The sequence below is a fragment of the Crotalus tigris genome, unplaced genomic scaffold (assembly GCF_016545835.1).
Source record: "Crotalus tigris isolate CLP2741 ecotype Arizona unplaced genomic scaffold, ASM1654583v1 scf7180000023617.9722795, whole genome shotgun sequence".
NCBI classification, from domain to species: domain Eukaryota; kingdom Metazoa; phylum Chordata; class Lepidosauria; order Squamata; family Viperidae; genus Crotalus; species Crotalus tigris.
The window spans coordinates 7,455,311-7,479,808 of NW_024100081.1; the positions used below are offsets into that span (position 1 = coordinate 7,455,311).

The window sequence follows — 24,498 nt, forward strand, 5'->3', positions numbered from 1 at the left end:
GTCGGACGCTGGATTATGGGGGGCGGGGCTGCACAGGAACAGGGAGTAGGTCACAAGGGTGGGGTTATAAAGGTAATCAAGCGGATGGTGGTTTGTGGGCGGAGGGTGGGGATGTGGGCTTGGGCATGCTATAAAGAGCATTGGGAACAGGCCAGTCCCAGTGCTGACTTTGTTAGTTAGGCAGTGAATAAAACTTCCTAACGTGCACTGAGTTCCTGCGTTCCTGGCTTTCATTTCCGGATGACTGAGGACTCGGATTGACACCCATACTGTTTAGTCAAAGCACTTTTTTTAAAAAAAGATCTGAAATAACTACACCTAGAGTTTTGGAAAAAACAGCATCCTTGGTTATGTTCATCCAGGTAATCTTTTACATAAGTAGGTCAATAAAGAAGTGATACTGATAAAAGAAAAAAAACTAGAAGAAATGTATTAGGAAGAAAATAGGAAAGAAATACCAATTTCAAGACTACTGACATTTCACTTCTGTTTGTAGACAAGGTGATCTACCAAGAAAGGCAATAAGGATTAATTCACAACTACATGCAAGCACTTATTAAAAAAATAAGTGGTTAATTAGTGAGTGCAACTTTTGTTAATGTTAATCTAAGGATGAATTGACAGTAGATGAAGCCAGATATCTTGGCCATTCAACCTTTCAGCAGGAGAAAATATGTTTCCTGGAAAATATTGGCAAATATCATTTTATAATTTCTACATTCTCTTTCCCATTTTCAGCAAATTAGCAGTCCCCAGAGGTATTAGGATTTTAATTCCATCTACCATGATTAAAGTCTCAATATTTTTTGAAGAGCAACAGAAGTATTCTGGGAATTATGATCTCAAAACATGTGCAGGGCACCTGGCTGGATAAGAATATTCTGTAGTAGCCCTTCCTTGCCCCCCACATGAATTATTTCTTCTATTATTATAGGTTCACCCCAGTTTCTTCAAACAAAGATGAATTCCAGTGTCAGAACGCAAGACAATCAGAGGGACTGGAACAGGTGGAGGCTTTGACAAATCAAGTGACAGTTCAAATTGAAGCAAAGTCATAGCAAGAACCACTTTCATCTCAATCATGGCAAACTGTTGTCCAATGCAGTTTCTGAAACGTCAAGAAAAGTTGTTATCAAAGGTGCATCCATCTGGAAATTAATTTCCAAATTCCTAACCTTCTCTTTAAATGGCAATTCGCTAAACTGGTATCTTACATTTGTCCTAAGAGTCCCAACTCCCAAAATTCTCTGATAGTTAATTTATCTTGCCCGGAGTGTTCTTTGAAATATACTACTAGACATAATAGCAACATTCTAAGCTTCTGGGAAGATGCCGTGCTCTTTTATAGAAAACTAGAAGTTACTTTTTCCATTTTTTAAAGACCCAGAAACCCTTTTGGATTGATATTCTGAGAAAGTTTGCAAAAAATTAAAACGAGAATGGAATACCTTGCAAAAAGTGTTACTTTTTCTACCTCCATTTCTTCTGTCAGCAACGGTGGTGAAAACAGTAATTTTAAAAAGGAGATGACACCTACTCCTACTGCTACCATCTAGAAGGGCCTCTAAATATATCCACCTTTATATACCCTTTTTATACCCACTTTTCATTTTTGTGCTTTAGTAATAAATATCAAATCTTTGGAATCAAAAATCCTAATGAAAGAATGCTTATCTCAACACTAGCTGATTTTGTTCACCTACCAAATAAATCTGTTGGGTTCATTGTGTTTAGCTCAGTTTTGGCAAGACATGGACAAAGATATTCTAATTAATATGTTTATATCTATACAATATGAACTCACCTTGGCCCAGCAACAAAAGGAAGAAAAGCATGAGAATTTCTGCTGGATATGTTCTCAGGAGAAAATCTCAGGGGGTCAAACATCTAAAAACAAGAAATCATTCATCATTTTAAAGAAACTTATTTTTAATAGATGGTTACAAAAGAAATAGTAGTTGACCAAGTTATTATTTCTATCGAGTGCCATAAAAAGAGAAAATTAGGATCACCTTAGCTGGTCTTAAACTGAGTTGGACCACCAGTCCAATTTGTTCAGTGCAGTCTACTTTACAGTGAGGGCAATTACTCTTTAGGTTTTCAAGCAAATTTCTTCCAATTTGTATCTGGAACTGCTGTAGACTGAAACTGGGATCTTTTGCACCCTAAGATGAAATCTATCATTAAACAATTGCCCCTAATCTGAGAAAATATTTTTGAGTTGTTAACAATAAATGTTTTGCAAAGTGAACCTTTTGCTTTATTTTTATAGATTATGTTTATATTAATCTTAAATGCCACTTAGAAGGGTACTGGGACAACTCTTGACTTTGTTCTAGTCAACCCAAAGGATGTGGCTTTCTTTTGGAGAAAATAATTACAATATCACCAAATACCGTACCTCTGGATTATGCCATATGCTGGGGTTCTTGTGGATAAGATGAATGCTTATCGTAGTCCAAGTGCCTGGGAAACAATCAATATGGAAAAGGAGTCATGTTGGATTGCATGTAATGAGATGGCAATAAAAGCTCTCAGTGCTGGAGGTTTTGTGTCCATTCACCGATGGAAATTGAGACTGAGCCTATGGCTGCCATTCGGTACACAAATAATAGGAACTTTTAACATTCCCTGATGTTTCTGAACCAAAACAGTAATTCCAGTATATGTAATCATAACATATCCGCATTTAAACAATGGAATCCCATTTGGATAGCCTACACCAGTAGAAGGGCAGGCAGAATTTCTATTGACTTAGATATCTCAGTAGTTTTCAGTGCCTTCAGGTATACTAGCCTTCTAGTAAGGCTTCTTCTCAACAAAAATAACATGAATTTTTTTTCAGGTCTTCAGGGATTGTTTATTCCTAATTCAGTTCCTAGCAGATAAAGACACTTCAATCAGTCCTAAAGTCTGCCCAATTTTTATTCCATTCTTCTTAGATACATTATTGACCCTTTGGGCAGTAGAAGGAAAGGGATTGGTAGGCTGAACTGTGAATAAGTTGTTTTAATTCATTTTAAGTTTTATTAGTAAGCTAGCCCGGGTATTATAGAACTGAAATAGAGCCTTCTAGCTAAATAATGAAAATAAGATAGTTTAGAGGCAAATTGTATAAAGATGACACGTGTTGCAGATAAAAAGAATCTATGGATATGAGAGTAGAATAAAATGATTTGAACCTTCAGGTAAAGTTTTCCCATCAAAAAATGTAACAGGTTTGGTTAATTCTCGGGATACTCCAGGTACCGGGGAGTAAAGGCGGAGACTCTCTTTAATGCACAAGGTGCAGTAGGTCATCTTATTAAGATCATCCCTGGAATATATTGAAACAAAGTACATTAATAGATTAATTACAAATCAGATAAGTTATTTAAATCCAATCCTATGGACCTTCTGTATTGGTAGTTGTCATGCTAGAGTATACATATTGATAATTTCACTGAGATTCTACGCCCTCTCAGTAATAAGAACACAATCACAGCAGCAGAACCAAGACCTTAAAAAATGCAATCAGTGGGCACCCTTTTAACGTGTACCCAATACTTATAATATCACTCACTAATATCCCACACCTACCTACTGAATAAATAATACCTGTAGGAAATCTCTTCAGTAAAAATACTTACCACTCGATTGTGTCACGATCTCCCAGAATGGATTTTATCTCCTCTCTACATCTTTCCTGATGCTCTGGATTTTGTGCAAGGCAATACAGCAGCCAAGAAATCCCGCTAGCTGTTGTGTCATGACCTTCAAACATGAACGTGTCCACTTCAGCACGTACCTCTTCATCAGATAATCCAATGCCATTTTCATCCTAAAGATTGAGAAACTTTTATTGGTAAGATTTTATCGAGGAATTCATTTTTTCATATAAGACTTTAACTTAACAGTATTTTGTGATCCTGTCTTCCAGATAAGGATCTATGGCAGACAAGATATCCCTGATGAAGCAGGGATGGCATTGCGGTAGAGAACATAGGTCACATGGAAATTCAAGTTCCAGATAAAGGAGAGAACATGAAATAGCCCACTTGCACTCCAGACAGCTGTTCCTCCTGAGTAGACTGCAGGAATGCTTTGTTGTGAGTGGCTGAAATTCCCTGATTTTTATGAAAATCTTTGATCACAAGAAGATAGCTAAAGCACATTTTAGAGACATATTTGAAAATTATCTACAGAAAACTATTCATATTATAAATTATGTTGTAAAATATAAATGAGATGATACTTTAGAAAGATTAATAGGTACAAACAGAAATATACATTATTTCCTGCAGCAAAAAAGAAAAAAAGTTAGAGATTGTTAAATTGATTGTTTTATTCAAAAAAACCAACATATCTAATTTGGTTTCCATTTGGAAATCGCTTCTGGATTTTGTGCTTCTGATGGAAAAAATCAAACTTTGATTTTGGTTTTGCTGATTATATTTGCTGATTATATATGTTTTTATAGAAATGGCTACTATATATTGTGTAAAAGTAAAAAGTTGAGGCAGTAGTGTTATTATCTTCTACTGTGCTAAAGAGAGTCAGAAGTGAACACTTTTTTTTCTTTTTTCCCCTTTATTCCACACTTTTTTTTTTCCTTTTTTCATTCATTAGTTTTTCATTATTTTCATTTTGTTTATATTTTATATTCTGATAAACTAATAAAAATTTTCAAAAGAAAAAGCTTAAGTAGATGTAAGAAAGTTTCAAAACAATAAAGTGGATAGTTTTTTGACAGTTTTTTTGTGTGAAAGTGCTTTTGAATAAATTAGAATTAAAATTGACAAACAATCTGGACCTTTATGGATATGTTTTTTGTTTATTAAAGAGTGAAGGCAATGGGGTGGATTTAAAAAAAATAAAAGGTAAAACAAAGATTAAAATGGAATTATGCATCAAAGAGATGCATATAATTGCTAAGGTGTATGAACTTCTGTTGAAATTTGAAATGGAATAACAAGTGAAAGAATATAAATTAGGCTAAAGTTTTCATTATAATATGCAGATGGAACAATAGGAAAATATGTGGTTGAAAGAATTAAAATTTACACTTTGTTATAAACCTGAAGAATTTTTTGAAATGATATACTGTTGGTATATGTCACCAGAAAAAAATGTCTAGAATGTATAAAGACACTTCAAAAACATGTCAGAGATGTGAAGAACAAGAAAGGACATTTTATGATACTTGATGGATGTGTTAAAAAGCTATACAATTTTGGATTCCGTTTCACTGATTCAGAGGATTTTAAAATTAATATACAATTGTGACCAAAGGTCTTTCTTTTGGAACTGATGAACAAACTGTTGGGAAAAAGTTATGAACTTTGTTTATGTATATAAAAACTGCAGTGATATTATAATATGTGCAAAGATAGAAAGACTCAGCAATGCCTACAATGCATATAAGGAATGGTTGGGGAAGATGTTAGAACTTGTTGAGATGGCCAAATTGAGTTTTTTTTATTACAGAAAAAACAGTATATACCAGTGGTGGCGAACCTATGACACGGGTGCCAGAGGTGGCACTCAGAGCCCTCTCTGTGGGCAAACGCGTTATCGCCCCAGTCCTAGGCCTTCAGGTGGGTTTTATAAAACCTTTTCACTTTAGGCCTCCGCCGCCGTGTACAAAAAAAAAAAGGTTCAATCAATCAGTCAATTTCAACTTCTTGTGGGAAAAAAAGATCTTGCAAAGTTGGAATTGATTGATTTTTTTTAGTCCCACCCAGTCTGCCGTTACCACCGCAGCCACGCCCACCCAATGGGCCACATCCACCTGGTACCCGATGATGCATAAGTGGGTTTTGGGTTGCAGTTGGGGCACTTGGTCTCTAAAAGGTTCGCCATCATTGGTATATACTGTATGTTTATTGCTGACTGGAACCCCTTATGGACTTTTTATGAAAAACAGAACAAAAATAAATGTATGATTTATGATTTTGATTATTAGGCAGGATAGATTATAGAAAAAGAGACAAACGTTATAACTTTAGAGTAAGAGATAAGATTATAATTGTACTGCTGTAAAGATCAGAAGCCATGTCTTTGTATTTTTTCTTTCTTTTTTCTATTTTTTGTTTTTTTCCCTTTCTTGTAATTTTAGCTCTTTGATTTTTCTTTTTTCTTTCTTATTTTTTTTACTAGTTTGTATTAGTTTGCATCTTCTTTTTAAAAACTTTTAATACTTTATAAAAAGAAAATATTTGTGATCCCAGCTAACTATTTATTACAGGTATAGAGTCTATGCTTTGCCAAGTCTGTTACTCATTGCTGCTGCATATAATCCTAATGCAGCAAATATGTCCATATTCTCAGAAATCAAGTTCTCTGGCAAACAATGCAGAAACAGCAACCTGAACAGATGTATTTCTTGATGCTAGACAGTAGAATGGAGACAAACAAACAAATAGGTCCCCTAAGGTTCAAAGGAAATTAATAGAACTTAGCAGAGGGTGCAATCTTTTCCAGTCATGTTATTATCTCCCTTTCTAAAAAGTTAAGAGGATGACAATCCTTGTTTCTTGTATCACCTTAAATCCCCAGACTCTCAGAAATTATATATCTGTACCCATATCACTTATCTTTGAGACTTTCAAAACTTGTAGCATAAATTGTAATTGCAGGGTTCTTATTTGATTATATAAAGTCTACTGATGCTAAAATCATTTAGAAACCATAATCAGAACAAGTATAATTAACTGACCAATGTTTTCCTCATTGTAGTACTTACTTTGGCACAGAGAAGAATGTCAAGAAAATCCAAGTGCCTCTTCTTCTGGATCTTTTGAAGTTCTTCCTCAACCTTCAAAGTTTCCTTTCTTTCCCTGATTACTTTCTCTATATTGGAAATATTTGATGTTAATAACTCATGTTGAGGTAAAATATTGTTCACTTGTGCTTGGGTTGGTGGAGAATTATGCTGGCATAAAATTTGGTGGTGCCACTGTTGACACCTTCCCACCTGTGTTCTAATCTACTGCTAAATATGAGTGCAATGTTTATGCCTACGCAGATCTTGACAAAGCAATTGTTGAATCCTCCCTGACTCTGTTGTCCTCTCACTTGTGCAGGTTATCAGTCAGTATGAAAAGCATCTGTTAATCACAGCATTAACACACTAAGACTGTGTCATCTCTAAGTTCTTCTTTCCTATATCCCTCTTTAACTCATTCATTGATGTAGGATAAAGGTGGGTTGAATGTTGAGTCACGTTTAGGATTTTTCTCTCCTTCCTTTTCTTTCACTATATAGACAGTAAAAGCCAAAGTCCAGATTCCTCTTTGCTCTGTTAGGGAGATAATTGTAGTGGAAAGTTGGTTCTATCACTTGAGCATTCACTATTTCAGTCTTTTACAGGCTATTTCATTGTTACACCATTTCAAACAAATAGTATTCTTCACTTTTATTGAAACTTCATGCACTATTATCTACTATTTTGGGACAGTTAACAACAAAAGGGAAACCAATAAGGTATTTCAAAGACTCCTTATCCACAAGTGATCACCTAATTTAGGCACTGATGTAATGGGTGGTGAAATATAACAGATTGTACATGGCTTCCAGTTGTTCCTGGATGTTGTTGGTTTAACAATGGAAAGATGAAACAGATCGTGTACAAATTTAATAGGCATTTCTTCTATTTCTGCATTCAAGTCATTAATACAAAAGCTGCAGAGTATACAGTGAAGGGCTGAATTTTGAGGCAGCCCACTTAACATGTCACTTCTACTTGAGAAGGAATATTTGATAAAATACTCTTTCAGTTAAGATTTTCAAGCTAGACACAGTGTAGCCATTTAATGTCATGTCATGTCATCCAGTCCACACTTAACTGGCTTGCCAATCAGAATGTCATGGGTCCTGATATAGCATTCTTACAATCTAGTAAAGAAATTACTTGTTCAACAATATGAAAAAAATTAATCTGGCAAGATTTTCCCCCATAAATTCATGCTGAGTTCTTGTAATGACAACTTTTTTTCAAGGTCTTTTCAGACCGACCTCTTCATGAACTGCTCCATAACTCTCTCATATACTAATATCAGTCTGATTCTGTAGTCCTCTGGATTTTCATCTACTGTTCCAATATCTCAGGGGTTGCCACAAAGAATAGGGAGTCAAGCTATTCTCCAAAGCAACTGAAGGCAGGACAAGAAGCAATGGAAGGAAACTGATCAAGGAGAGAAGCAACCTAGAACTAAGGAGAAATCTCCTGACAGTTAGAAACAATTAATCAGTGGAACAACTCCAGAAGCTGTGAATGCTCCAGCACTGGAAGTTTTAAAGAAGAGATTGGACAACCATTTGTTACTCTGTTATTCTATTCTATTCTATTCTATTCTATTCTATTCTATTCTATTCTATTCTATTCTATTCTATTCTATTCTATTTTCTCCCCCTTTTTTTTGAAGATAGCCACATCTGTCCTCCTCCAGTAATCTGTCACTTCTTCAGTTCTCTAGGATTTATGAAGCAACATTAGCAAGTTCTTTCAGGACCCTTGCACACAATATAGCTGCCCAGAGTCACTTTGCAGATTATAAATAAATAAATCTAACCCAGTGATATAACTCATTCAAAATTAATCACTAATCTATGCCCATGTTTCTACCAAACACAAGCCCCAATCCTCTTTTTTTATTTTCACAAATTTCACCTCTTGATGGAAAGGAACTGAGCTAAAATAGGAGCTGAACAGTTCTGCCTTTTGTTACTTGCTACCATTTTTTTCATTTTATTGGATAGCTAGTGTACTTTATTTTAATCCCACTTTTCTTATTTTTATAAAAAAGGTGGCGAACATATCTAATACTCCTCCTTCCTCCTATTTTTCCAATAACATCAATCCTATGAGGTGGGTTGGGTTGAGAGAGAGTGACTGATCTTGCTTTCATGCCTAAGATGAACTAGAATTTTCAGTTTCCTGAGTGTGATGCCTTAATCACTAGATCAAATTAGCACTTGTATTGCTTCAATTTTCTCATTATTAAACTATGTCCTGCACAATCTCAGCCCTTTCAGATTTCAGGTTTCCCTAACATGATCTGGATGGTCCATATTACCTGGGCACCTTTTTTTTTTTTTTTTGATGAGTTGTCTCTCTTTGCAATTCTTTTAGGTGTCCTTTGTTGTGTTCAAGAATTTGTTCAATGTTTTATAAATTGCCATTGGTTCCTTCAGCTTCCTCAATTTTTAAAAAATTCATTGGAATGATTTGCAGTGGAGCTTTTAGTATGTACTTCTTTAGAAACTTCCATCACTTTTCTATTACTTCTTTCTACCACGAGTTGTGAGTTTATTAAATTTAAGATAAGAACTGTATTCATCTTTAATTACTCAAAAAAAATCAAAATTACTTATTCACTTATTGCAACACAATAATCTTCTATGTAATGGATTTTTTTTATTTTTATTTCTTTCAGCCATGATGATATCTACCAGCCACTATGTTATTCTTTTAATTTCAAATTAAAATGTTTAAGGATATTCTGAACATTAAACTGAAAGATGCCCTTTGAAGCCCATCTGTATAAATTTATATAGAGAACAATGAAAGTTATAAGCCAACCAATTTCTATTTTTAAGCTTGTTTATAGTAACTCCTTACACCAGACATGTGACGTCGCGAGACGTATCGGGACAGTTTTGCCATTGCTGGCAATGGGGTGGGCGTGGCTTCCGGATGATACATCCGGCCCATGGGCCAGCAGTTTGACACCCCAGCCTTACACTGTAAGAAAATGCAAAATTGTACATTATGTTAATCTTTTTAATTAGTCATTTTCCTGGTTGTAATAGCACACCAATTGTTTGATTTCTTCACTGAAGTGCATTACAAAATTTGAAAAAATGCAGACTGAAACAGCAACATACTAATGAAATATAAATTACACAGAAACACGTAAAATGATGTATTGAACAAAAATCCTATTCCGTATGATTTCTTCTTCTCAAACAGTTGTTTAGTAATTGCTTATTTTTTTTTGTTCATTTTTTATTTTTACCTTCCTTTGGGTCCAGAACACCCAAAACCAAAATCAAAGCATTGGAAAAATACCTGTATGAAGGTGAGCAACATGGCAGGCTTTCCGAAACCGAAATCCATGAGGACTGAACCAATATAGAAGATCACTGAAACCTACAATGTAGGACATCCTGGCATATATCAAGAAGCAAAGCTCAAAGACAGCTTGAACATAAGAATTTTCCCTAAAGGACGGCAGGAAAATCAAAGGATAAATTCAGGATTTTAAATGTGAGTATTGTTACTACTTTATAGTCTTCAAACAATAGCACTGAAATACCTCAGTGAAGCTTACTTCTAATTTTACATAAAATTATATCATAAACCATTAAATTTATTTTATGTCATTAAAGTTTTCATTCAGCTTTCTGGACAATAGTCAGTGATAAATGTTTAACAATCAACTCTATTGCTGCCATCTTGCCACTAGCCGCTGAACAGTTTGCTAAATGCTCTGTTCTCACCCACTTCACAAAATTCCAGAAATTTAACAATTAGTTCTCATGAGCCAATGCAAACATTAATAATGTTTGGTAATAATGCTGTAATGTATTATAGACAATACAAGGTACATCTATTAATACTTCAGGAATATTATTTAAAAGCAATTCTGACTATTCGTTAACTAATACAGTATAAATTCCCAGGGCATTTTATTGCCATCAAGCCAACCTAAATCAGGGAATGAATACTCTGCATCACAGGCTGCAAATAAATGTCAACTCTTGGTTTGGGGAATTTGGTTTGAATTCCCCTGCCAAAATCTCCAAAAGAAGAGCAACTGTTGCATATTAAATAAAGAGGACAGTTATGAAATGTGTAAGTGGCACTGTTGTGATTCTGTATATATGAAAGGGTAAGTAGTAGTTACAGAATAAAAGGATGGTATATTTTATAACAGGGATTACTTAAATCCCATTAAATCATTACTGAGTATGTTACTAACCAAAGAGATGTTAACCAAAGTTAAAAGAAAAGCAATACCAACTTGTACATTTGACAGTTGCTGTTATAACCAAAGGCACATTTCATGATGCTATCAAGTGTCATCAGGCTCACATGTTCAAAGAGTTCCACTGTTTTTTCCTGACTGATCAGTTGTTCCCATTTATCCTAAATCAACAGAAGGAAAATGAATTATTGCTATTATGTTGCATTGGACCCCTTAAAATAAGCAAAACTAAATTATTATATAGTATATTCTATAAATCTTTCTACTCTAACATATAAGAGACTAACCTCTCAATTTTCTCAAATAATTATTTTTCTGGGACATTCATTACATTTCTTTTCTGATTCTCTAATACAATGTTTCTCAACCTTGGAAATTTTAAGATGGCAGACCTCATCTCCCAGAATTCTGCAGCCAAACACACACACATGCACAAATGGTGCATGCATGCACCATTTCAGCTTTCAGTAAACCATTCGCTGATTTTTTTTAATAAATCAATTATTAACACTTACCAACATCACTTTTGTAGAGTCTGCAATCAGGGGCACATATGGCTTTAATACACTCAAGTGGAAACCTGGATTTAGCAATTTTCGGTGTTGTGCCCATTTGGGCCCATGCAGGACCAATAAACCTTTCCCTGAAGGAAATAGACACTTCACATCAAATAGGAAAACAGGAGAAGGAAGGAGTATTATATATGTTTGGCATCTTGCATTACTTATAATAAAGACAGGATGAAAAATAATAATAAAAAAATAAACAGCTCTATACAAAGTCTTGTTACATTTAAGTAATCTCTAATAATAATAATAATGATGATGATGATAATGATAATAATAAAGTTGGAAGGGACTTTGGAGGTCATCTAGTCCAACCCCCTGTTCAGGCAGGAAACCCTATACCATTTCAGACAAATCGTTGTCCAATCTCTTCTTAAAGACTTCCAGTGTTGGAGCATTCACCGCTTCTGCAGGCAGGTTGTTCCATTGGTTAATTGTTCTAACTGTCAGGAAGTTTCTCCTTAGTTCTAGGTTGCTTCTCTCTTTGATTAGTTTCCACCTGTTGCTTCTTGTCTTGCCTTCAGGTGCTCTGGAGAATAGCTTGACTCCCTCTTCTTTGTGGCAACCCCTGAGATATTGGAACACAGCTATCATGTCCCCCCTCATCCTTCTCTTCATTAAACTAGACATACCCAATTCCAGCAACCGTTCTTTGTAAGTTTTAGCCTCCAGTACCCTAATCATCTTTGTTGCTCTTCTCTGTACTTTTTCTAGAGTCTCAACATCTTTTTTACATTTTGGTGACCAAAATTGGATACAGTATTCCAAGCGTGGCCATACCAACGCATTGTAGAGTGGTATTAACACTTCACATGATCTTGATTCTCTCCCTCTATTAATGCAGCCTAGCACTGTGTTGGCTTTTTGGCAGCTGCAGCACACTGCTGGCTCATATTTAAGTGATTGTTCACTAGGACTCCAAGATCCCTTTCACAGTTACTACTATTGAGCAAAGTACCTTCTAAACTATACCTGTGTATTTGATTTTTCTTGCCTAAATGTAGAACCTTACTTTTTTCACCACTGAATTTCATTTTGTTAGATTGTGCCCAATGTTCAAGTCTGTCAAGATTCTTCTGTATCTTAAGCCTGTCTTCTGGAATGTTGGCTATTCCTGCTCGCTTGGTGTCATCTGCAAATTTGATGAGTTTCCCATCTATCCCCTCATCCAAATCATTGATGAAGATGTTGAAGAGCACTGGGCCCAGAACAGAGCCTTGGGGCACTCCGCTACTCACTTCCTTCCATATAGATGCAGTTCCATTGAGGACTACACGCTGAGCGTGGCCAGTCAGCCAGCTACGAATCCATCTGGTGGTGATGCTGTCTAACTCACATTTTTCTATTTTATCAAGTAGTAGGTTGTGATTTACTTTATCAAATGTCTTACTGAAGTCCAAATAAATTATATCCACAGTATAGTTTACAGTGGCAATGAAACTTCATTTCCACAACTATTGTATTTCATTAATTTTGAACCAGGTAAGTGGTGCTTTATGCACCTGATGTACATACAAAGCAATGAGAGAGAACTGAGATTTCAAACTTCATTACAACTGAGTCTATAGTAAGAACATTTACTATAACCATAAAGCGTAGTTGAGATACATTATGTAATGTGGGGATCAAAAATTCTTATTCTCTGTGCCTTTCTGTAACTCATGTTACCTTTCTACTTTATTTGATAGCTGATTGGTTAACCTGAGCATTCTTGATAAGCATTTTCTTCAGGTTTATCCGTTTCCTTATAAATATATTCTCCTTTGTGTGTTTCCTTATGGGAGGTTTTCAAACAAGTGATGGATAGACATTTATCAGGGATGGTTTAATGGGTTCCAACAATGAACAGACAGTTGGACTAGATGGCCTATTTGTTTCCTCCTTGTGTATATATTCTATGATCACTATACCTGGTTGTCAACTTTCATTGCATTGCATCAGAAATATTGTACAGCATAATAATTAAAACTTGAAATGCAGTACTGTGCTCTAATGGTTCATCCATACAGACGTGTTGATATATCTTTCTTCCATGTTGTTTTTGCAGAGTGATTTATCAAGAGAGTCTGAAGATCGTGAAGGGCAAAGTTCTTTTGGAGAAAATTGTTTTGCAAAAACCAGTATTTAAAATGTCTATTGAGATTCTCAGTCATCCAGGTCATGTTGTTCCAAAGGTGCTTTTTCTAAAAGGCAACTGGACTTTCTTGGTTTTTTTCCTTTGAAAACATTTCATTTCTCATCCAAGAAGAAGATTCTTTTGATACCCACATTACATAATATATCTCAGTTTATGGTTATAGTAAATGTTCTTACTATACTAGACTCAGTTGTAATGAAGTTTGAAATCTCAGTTTTTTCTCATTTCTTTGTACATACATCAAGTACATAAAGAACCTACTTGCAAATTCAAACAAGATATGAAAAAGATATAAAATTGACAGGTTTTTACAAAGAACAGACCCCATTGGATAAAATTTTGTTAAAAACAGATGAGAACTTGATTAGAAAACTGTATAAATTTCTTTTAAACTGGAAGATGGAAGAAGAACAAGTGAAAGAAACAATGATAGTATGGGCAAAGAACTTTGGATATTCTATAGATTTGGAAGACTAGCAAAAACTTTGGGATAAAAGTATTAAGCTTACAAAAGCGGTAGCATATAAAGAAAACTTATATGTTTTATAGATTCATGAAGCCCATTGGCGAGCATTAAATGCACTGATTGATATGAAGAAGAGTAAGCAGGAAAGACAGGGATTAAAAACCATTGGATGTTCCTTCCATGATCATATCTCTTATGCTAGGACAGAGGTTCTCAACTTTTTTAATGCCGCGACCCCCAACCGGTCGTAAGTCAAGGACTACTCAACTGGTCGTAAGTCGAGGACTACTCAACTGGTGCAGCACCGTTTGCAGAATGGGACTTTTGGCGGGCTCAGCAGGGCAGAGACAGCCTGGACAATTCCTATTGGCTTTTGAAAGCCAATAGAATTAGACTCTATTCAAGAGAGTCTATTCTATTGGCTTTCAAAAGCCAATAGAATAAAAGGGAGTAGCACAGCTAAGGAAAAGGGGGAAAAAATGGCGGACTGCATTGTTTGGCGACCCCTGTGAAACGGTCATTTGACCCCAAATGGGGTCCCGACCCACAGGTTGAGAACCGCTGTGCTAGGAGATCCAGAGCCCAGTGATTAGATGGCAAGGGTGGCACAGCAGTGTTGGCAAGACATTGACCTCTGAAGATTCCTCCTCCATAAATATCTATATGGGATGCTTTTTATACTTTCCCAGAGAAAATGGTACTTTTATCCATTTTAATTCCAGGACTTCAGTAGTCAATAGAAGAAGGCATTACATACAAGTTAGCAGGATAAATAAATCTGAAGGTCTTGTCTTACTCAGCCAATCTGTGGCACCTGCAGGGAAGTGTGTGCCTGAACAGGCACAGTGGGTAGACTAGAATATTGCAATGTCAACATTGCTCTTTCTGAATATGTGTATGCAATTCTCTGCCCAACCTGATGATTTTTGACTTCCTTTAGATGGCACTGCAAATCAATACATTGCCCATAAAAATCAATTTTTAAAAAACCTACCAACCCAAAGGGTTTTTTCTTCTTCTCACAAAATAAAAGTCTTGCTAAAATTTAGAGCTTCTATGTGAATCTCAATTTCTAATGTAAATTGTTTATTTATTTACTTACTGTACACTTCTACTTCCAGTAACTCTCTAGACATCTTTTGACCCTTTTCAACTCCCTCTATAAATCATGGGGATACTGGAAGTGATGGCACAATAATACAGTAGTAATAATACATGCTTATACAACCTATTTGGAATTTTATTACTGGAGAATACCTAATACATTTTATGTATATTTTTCAGAAATCATTAATTAAATAACATATGGACTCAGTTCTCCATCATAATGTATTTTGTCTGTTTGACTATTATATATAATCAATACACATTTCCATAGAAGTGGAAGCATATGGAAATTAAAATAAGCAAACAAAATAAAGGTAAAGATTGTCTTTCTTTAGTTACGAAGTAGCTATGACAAAGGTTTGACAATGTAGAGCTCCTAAGGGGGATTCTTTAGAATAAAATTATAAGCAATTTTATCTGCGCTAACTGATCAATTGTTCTTCATCATGGAGAACTGGAATATACATACCAATCCATGGAATTATGTTCCGATAACCAAAATTATCTTTTGGCTCTAAAACAAGAGAAAAAAGAAATAAAATCCTATAGATTAATTAATTACCCTAGGCTGTGATTGGAGAAAATACAAAAAAAAAAAATCTCTGAGAAAAATATCTACTAAGGAAATAATAATTAGAAGCTGGTTATGTTTATGGATAAAGAACTCATAAAGAATATTATACATTAAAATATAGGCATAATACATATATATCCTTACTTTCTAATTTCTTTTCCTGTTAACAGCCAGTTTGCAACTTCCCATTTAATATCCCCTTGCCAGTTACTACTTCAATATTAGGCAGGCCATTGGTATATTTACCTCAAAACTACTACAATGTAAAACCCATTCATCAAGTAAGAGAATATATTATTTATGTATATAAATATTTATGCAAATCTTTAAATGCATAAGAAAAACTGGCTTTTCTTTTTCTTATGGGTAGATAATTGGAGATGACATTTGTGTATGCAATTTGCAACTGTACCACAATCAACAATGGTTGTGGTTGGAGTCATAACTGTATATATATCAGTGGTGGCGAACCTATGGCATGGGTGCCAGAGGCGGCACTCAGAGCCCTCTCTGTGGGCATGTGTGCCGTTGCCCCAGTCCTAGGCCTTCAGCTGGGTTTTATAAAATCTTTTCTCTTTAGGCCTCCACTGCCGTGTGCAAAAAAAAAAAAAAAAAAGGTTCAATCAGTCAATTTCAACTTCTTGCGGGGAAAAAAAGATCTTGCAAAGTTGGAATTGATTGATTGAACTTTTTAGTCCCACCCAGTCTGCCGTTACCACCACAGCCATACCCACCCAATGGGCCACACCCAGCCAATGGGCCACACCCTCCTGGCACCCGACGATGCATAAATAGGTTTTGGGTTGCAGTTTGGGCACTCGGTCTCTAAAAGGTTCGCCATCACTGGTATATATACTTCCTTTGTTATTGACTGGTTAATGTACATCTGCACTGAAGTATTAATTACAACTAATTAATTAAGACTGTTTTGTCTTTTACCTGTTCGAGCAAGTATTGTTTTTGCATAATCAGGATGTGTTATATTCAAACATGCAGTGAACCTGCCAAACCACAAAGGAAAGGCAAATGGATACAGACAACTCCATTTCTCTACTTTTCTGTAAACTTCAGAAACAGATGAAAACTGTATTGATGCAAGATAAAGAAGAAAACAAGAAAAGGTGATATTTGGTAAAATATTTTAATGAGCTATTTGGTGTTTTTAATTTTTTTTTCAGGCCAAAGACTTCTCTTGCCCTTTAAGTAGCCTATCAGGACCCCTTCCCCTAAAAGCAGGTGGAGCCAGGACAAAAAGTGTGTGAAGCCAAATAAAACAAAATGTTATTTACATTTTCATTAATGAAATGTGAAATGAACAAAATACAGTTATTATTGTACTGTGTTACAAAATTTTGATCACATTAAACGTTAGTATTTAGTTGTAACTTCTGGAAGAGATGCACCTCAACTGAGCCTTTTAGGGTCTCATGCATCTTGGAAACTTAATTTCTATTCTTGTAGGCCACTTTTTAGCTGAGAATGTCAGATATTGCTCTATGTCAATCCAGCATAATATAGGATGTGAAACAAAGCTGATATTTGAAAAATCTTGCTGCGTTCTGAAAATAATCTGGAGCTCTGTGCAATCGGTTGAACAAATATACAAATTGGGACTGCAAATCAGACTAGCCCAAAATCAAAGTAAATAATGTTAAGGTTCAGAGCAATATATGAATGCAGCCAGAAAGGAGAAACTCAGCCTTTTGCTCCTGATCAAAATATGAAGAAAGTTTCAGATTACAGATATAGTGATAGCAATGACCATTTCTCTTGCCTGCACTTGAGGCTTTGCTGGCCACAAATGGAATGCAAGGGAATATAGGCAACCCATTTTAATTGTTTATTTGAAAACCAAGTGGCCAGAACACTAGGAGGAGAAAAACAGATTTCACTGTCATCCACTCTGTGATAGGAAACTGGGCTGTGCTACTTACTTTCTATGAGTGGTTGTAGGGAGGCTGGAAAAGAAAATACAATGGCAGACATAAACAAGTATAAACATGATCTTAGCCCAAGTGAACATAAATATGGGCAGTAGTCTTTTAAGATCGTTCAAAGAGATTCTGCCTTAATGAACTCCCTATAAATGAGGCTGAGGAATTTCAGTTTCCAAGATTTACTCCATTAAGATATCCTAGTAAAATCTGTGTTGCTGTTCTTGCTTCCTTGATTTTGCCAAAGTTGGCACATTTGGCATAATGATGTTTGTTTGATGTTGGTTTTGTGCACTGGATGAATATTTTGCTTATGAACGACAATGTTAAGGTTTTGATTGATTATATGCCATGAAGTTGGTATCAACTTCTTAGTGACCACACAAATGGATTTTCTCCATTTTTTTTTTTTTTTTGCAAAGTAAGTCCAGGAAAGACGTTGGGTAGCTATTAACTGACACAATGTCACTCAGGGAGTATTATAATTCATAACTGATTTGTACTATGGACTGTCTAACTTGCATATAACATAAGTCAAAGTTCTGTTGACAAGGCAACATAACCATGCAAACCTTGGCTGCATAAGGAACATGAACCATAAAATATATTAAATGGGTTGTGGATGAACAGGAATGAAAACAACAGCACTAACAATACAGAGCACTTCCTGTTTACTACACCTCCCTCTCTAGAATTCTTAATTAATATGGCCATAAATCTATGACTCAAGTCCTACCTTCCCTGGCATGAAGATGGCTTACTAATGTTTTTTTTAAGGATATGACCTCAAGATATTACCTCCATCTCACCCCAACCTTCTAATGAGGCTGCCTGTAGATGTGTTTTTTGTCCCTACATATACTTTCCAACAGGGACAATCTACGGCATCATGGAGACAAGACTGGGGATGCTGCTCAGGAAAAGTTATTTGCTCATCTACCACTGGCCCATCAAGAGTGCTGTGGAAGTGCTCACTTCCCTGTCTGCCACTTGGACATTGCCTTCTATGACTCACTTGGGGCCAGGACTGTGGGTTAATTATAGGCTGTGTGAGTTTTACTTTTGCACAGTCTTTACCCAACTTTTGTGCTAGCTCTAACCAAATAGTTACCCTTTCTTTTCCAATTGCCTTTCTCATTAAGTACTGTAAAACACATAGCCACAGTGACATTAGGAAGAAACAGCACAGTTTAATAAATCATTTTCTTGCTAGAAAATACTAAACAATATGAGATTCATAATATCTAAACTGCAGCCCCTAAAACTTTCCTGGGTCTCCACTGGAATTGGCTAAGAGACTCTGACATGCTCCTGCTTATACAGGTAGTCTTTGACTTACGACCATAATTGAGCCCAACATTTTTGTTGCTAAGTGAAAGATTTGTTAAGTGAATTTAACCCATTTTTAGGAGCTTTCTTGCCACAGGTGTTAAGTGAATCACTGCAGTTAATAACACAGTTGTTAAGTAAATCTGGTTTCCCCATTAACTTTGCTTATAAGAAGGTTGCAAAAGGCGATCATGTAACCCCATGACACTGCAACCGTCATAAATATGAGTCAGTTGCCAAGTGTCTGAATTTTGATCACATGGCCAAAGTGTGGAAAAACTATCATAAATCACTTTTTTCAGTGCCATTGTAACTTTGAACGGTCACTAAGTGAACTGTTGTAAGTCAAAGACCCATCTGTAATGGGGCCTAAGATAGCAGTACTACACATTTTCACAGCCTCTCATTTAAAAAGGGAATAAACCCTCCCAGCCATCCACTCAACCCTTACCTCTCGCACATGACCGTAAAGCCAATGGGGAGGGGGACCGGCATAATTGTTCAAAGCTTTCAGCAGCACCTGTCTTCGACGATGCAGCTGGATAATTTTGATCAGCACGTAGGTCAAGCAAAACACGGCAACCAGGTGCCAAACCCGCGAAAGATCCATCGCAAAATAAAGGGCAACCCGGGCTCGGGAGAAAGGGCCGCCCGCCCGGATGACAAAAATGGCTTCTTCCAAGGACAAAAAGCTACAAGAAGCGAAGCTCGTTGTGAACTCTTCACAACCTGGATGAAGAGTTGGCAAAGGAGAGAAAGTGCAAAGCGAAGTCAATGCAACTGGAATATGTGGAAAGGCAAGTTTCGTTGCCTAACGAGCTTACGAAAGAAAAGCTCGGGGCGGATCTTCCGTGCAAATGTCTTTGTTATACAGCTAAATCGAGAAGAAGGGAAGCCTCGGGGGGGGGATTACGTCATATTCAACCCGTCTTCAAAGTGACCGTGGAGAGAATAGCGGTGAAATAAATAAGTTAATACGGCTGGATCGGTAGAGCAATTTACTTCTGCATCCTTTTTCCCACGCGCGGCTCTGACACAAAAAACCCAGTCCCTAAACCAGGATTGCTCTGTAAAACAGTACTCTGAAGTTTTGTTAATATGTATTAATCAGCATGATGAAACAGCAGCTCTTATTTCTTTTTTGTTTATCCAATTTCTTTGCCTGCCAGTAAGTTTCACTCACCAATTGATCATATACACTTATTTCAATGTTTCGTGCTTCCACCCACTTCCCAGCAAATGCGTTAGGGTGGAGGTTGTCAAATAGTAGTTAATAATTTCCTCTGCATATTTATATATCAATGTCATGATCACAGCTATTAGTAATTATGGCCATGGTGGGAAAATTGTTTTAAAACGAGTGATGGGCAAACAAGAAACAAGAAGTATGACAAAATAATAAATAGCATTAACAAGAGAGCAAAAGTTATCTGCTCTCTTGGAGGTCATTTCTAAGATTAGAAGAATAAGATACAAATCAAAACATGTATGATTATTTTTACATCAATTTAAATAAAAGGGAAACAACAAAGAATATGTGCTATAGACTTAATTTTCTCAAAAAGTCATGGATATGAGTGATCTACTGTATCTAGGAGTGCCATTGAATCACTCATCCAGAACTTTGGCTATTGTAAAAGCACATGTGTGTATTGGGCATAGGGATTCTCCAGGTAGTGACAACCATAAAGGTTTAAGATGGTAGTTATGGACACACAATTAAAGCCTTGTCCCCTTTGGATGTGTCTCCTCACGTACTTAAAAGTGGCAAGGCTTCAGCTGTATAATTTTGTTCACCATCTCAACATTTTTTTACATTCCCCCACCTCCATCATGCTGCTGGATTGGCATAAAATAGTGGTGAATAAGCCTAAATCAAAGGCTTTTAAAAATATGACTTAAGTCTTTTTGTAAAGCTAAGTCTAGGATCTATTTTATTTCTGAAAGAGTTTCCTCATAGCCAGTCAGGAACTGATACTGAATGGAAAATCTGCAGAATTTTCTATGCAGTATATTTCATATACTCAAAGGACGGAGAGTTATTTTGCAAAGTTAAAAAAAACTTGAGGACTGCTTAAGAATTTTTTGAGTCAATATCTCAACTGGCAGAGCTAGCTGGCTCTTTAATAAAGACAAGTTTTTTTCTGGTCTTAATAACAACATAATAGTGTGCTTCTTAGTAAAAATAATTTGCCAGTCTGTTCTTGGATGGTTTTTCAAGTTCTTTGTCTAATCTACAATCCTGAGATTTCCTTGTAATCTCCTGAGTTCTAACTAGGTTGTTACATTTTTGAGATTGAAGCCACAGCTTTATTAAGGCAATACAATTTTTTCAGATACAAAACTTCAACTAACAAGCTGTTACCTGTAGAAAGGATCATGGGTGTTGTGTCCTGAGCCTGCAAAGGCAGGCTCGGGATGTTGCAATGGTCCCAGGCAGTTGCAAGCTGCCTGGGACCAGACTGAGTGGCACCGGCTTCGCGCGTACGCGCAAGGCGTGGAGCGCCCCTAAATGTTACCTTTTTGCCCGGGGATGCTATTAAAGGAGTCAGGCCTGCGAGCCTCAGAGCTGTGACGGAGAGAGAACTACTTCAAATAAAGGGTTGTTGGAATTACAGAATGTACTGTATTCATTCGCCGTTGACTCGAGGACTCAACAATGGGGAAAGGAGGAGGCAAAATGTGGCTCATGTTTGAACTACATTCCTACCAGTTTACATGCTTTGATATAGTAATTTTAAAAACCACATTATTCTTACTTTTCTGAATTTCCAACCATCCTTCTGGAGAGTTTGGGTGAATTCAGAAGCTTGCAACTACACTGTAAGACTTTTTTGCAGTATACTATATATCTCCTTCTGTGACGTATTTATGTTTTCTTGATATGTTCTTTCTACATGTCTCTGAACCATGATAGCCAAGAATTTGAGTTTTCCTCTTCCTTTCTTTTCTCTGTAAATGGATTTAGAGTTCCAATTAGATAGATATTTGTAATCCAAATAGTTCAAAAATATTTTTTTCTAAAATTTATAATTTTCTCTTTGATTACAGCCCAGATTATCTTTTTTCACAGCTGTTCTTTGTTGTTAAAGCTTTGAAGGTCACAGACACAGATTAGCTTTTCCCAGATTTTGCCAAATATATTAAAGCATATTAAAGTCATAGCTGTCATAGTTTTCATCTGCCACTAAGTGTCAGAAACTGTTTGTTTTTCAATTTCCAAAATGAACAATTATCTTGATGAGAGTCTTAACCATTAAAACAATAGAATAGAGAATAGAGAAGATCAAATTCAAGCATGCTGTTCACAGATGTGCTGGTTAATGCTTTGGGACTTCGGTTGCAAGTAGCTTAGGCTGGTTGATGCAGTATGGCCAGCCTTTCTCCTGTCAGGTTAGAAGGTTTTCCCCAAGTCGAACAAAATGGCCGCTGCTGTTCCAGAATCGCTGGAGCAACCTTCTTTCTTCATTGCCTTTTCGGGGCAACATAGACCCATTTAGGGTCCCAGGCAGTGCGAAATTAGCCACGGGGGTACAGAGAATCTGCAAGCGCGACCGGTCACTACCGCGCAAAACTGGAAGTCTAATTCAACAATGACTTTAAACCACAAAGAAATCCAAAACAACTTTGAAAATATAAATCAAATCTATTTCCAAGTCAACTCTACAACAAATAAATAAATAAATGGCTATAGAATGGAGAATAGAGACTTAAAGATGGAACTTAACAAAACAAGGAAACATGATTTAATCCTAGTGGAAAAAATTTCACAAGAATTGGAAAAAAACATTTTATTCCTTAAGACTACAAAATAAATCTAAGGACAAGAAAACAGACCAGAAAAAATGGACTGTAGAGATGTCAGGAACATTGGACAGAAAGGAAATGATAAGAGAAGCAGAGAGAAAGAAAAAGAAAAAAATTTCAACAAACAAGGAAAGACAGAAGTCCCATACAAAGACACTTCTCCTGATTTACTTTTTATATCTACCGCAACATTTACAAACATATGGAAAAACTTTTTGCTTCAGCAAAATACATTGATTAAGAAAGACAGTGAGCAAAAGAAAAAGACTAAAGTGGAAACTAAGAAAATAGATGATGGGATTTAGCAGAGAGAATACTTAAAAAAAGAAAAGTTTGTTTGAATATGGTTAAAGAAATAGAAAAGTTTTGAAAATATATATGTGACTCTAAGAGGGATGAATTCTCTAAATATAATATAGTATGCCTTTTTCCCTTTTTTTGTTCTCTTTCTTGATACGAGTAATATAAAAAAGTAGAAATAACTTAGATAAAGGAAATGTTTTAGATATTTAAATGTGATAGAATTTAAGAAAAATATGATGGATAAAAATGTTTTAATAAGAGTTAAAGGACTAGATGACTAGATGTATTAAATGGAATGTTTAAAGATTAAATATATTTTCAATTACGGTTAAAAAGAATAAGAAATTTAGGAAATAAATACATATTAGCTTAGGAGAAATATATATTTTAAGTAGTATGTTATTTTTTATGCTTCTTTACTCTTTTCTTTCTTTTTTGTACTGTTTTATCTATTTTTAAGAAATGTAAAAGTGTGAGATGGTTCATATGGAAAAATAGAGTTAAATTCTTAAATGTAATTAATTTTTGAGAAAATCTTAACCAGTAAGAATATCTAGAATTTGGTGCGAGAAACAAATTAAAATAAGGACTGTAACAGGATCTATAAAACGATCAGAATGATTGGATAGAAAAGAAATATTATATTGATGTGATTATTATGTTTAGAACTATTGGGAAAAAAATTATATATTTGTTTTCTATCAAAACAATAAGAATTGTATTAACTCAATGTTTGCAAAAGAGGGTATTTTGGGAAGAGGAAATCAACTAAAACTATTATGTGGATTATGGATTATAGAAATCAATTGTTAGTTATTGTTTTACAGATGTAACCCAGACAACACACTGTTCACCAATTATTGATTTATGTTTTAAATAAAATACATTACAAAAAAAAGACCTTTTTTGCCTATTTTCTCTGTGCTGTTTGACTTTTTTCTCCCCCTATAGTCAGTAGGTCCTTTTTTCCATCCTAAGTAATTAATGACATTTGAAGCAGAGTCGTTGATTCGACGCCATTTCATCAATATGATCTATTCAATAATCTTGGCAAGTTAAGTGTCATCCTAATTTAGTCTATTTATCTCTATTAGTCCTTGCCCTTTAATTGGTTAATTTATTTATACGACCCGCTGCGGACGGGTATTAACTGGTTCCCCGGATGTGTAAATCACTAGCCAATGAACACAAAGGGCTAATATAGCCCAGTAGGGAAGAAGGCAGACCGAAGAAAAACAATTCTTCTATCCAATAGCAGTAGGGGATACTGATAGGTTCTCGCACATGAGCAAAATCCTCCAATCG

The 24,498-nt window shown here is 35.7% G+C and overlaps 1 protein-coding gene across 1 annotated transcript; it reads right to left on the bottom strand.

Annotated features, from left to right (window-relative positions):
• Nucleotides 1-324: 324 nt before the first annotated feature.
• Nucleotides 325-19,996, bottom strand: LOC120297342 (cytochrome P450 4B1-like). The gene is made up of 12 exons (XM_039319872.1): nt 19,535-19,996; nt 16,760-16,904; nt 15,716-15,760; nt 11,486-11,613; nt 11,007-11,131; nt 10,052-10,203; nt 6,725-6,831; nt 3,630-3,820; nt 3,183-3,316; nt 2,402-2,466; nt 1,805-1,887; nt 325-1,108 (listed from the first exon to the last, which is right to left on the bottom strand). The coding sequence occupies exons 1-12, from the start codon at nt 19,691-19,693 to the stop codon at nt 937-939; spliced, it is 1,506 nt and encodes a 501-aa protein (XP_039175806.1). The 5' UTR covers nt 19,694-19,996; the 3' UTR covers nt 325-936.
• Between the last annotated feature and the right edge of the window lie 4,502 nt (nt 19,997-24,498).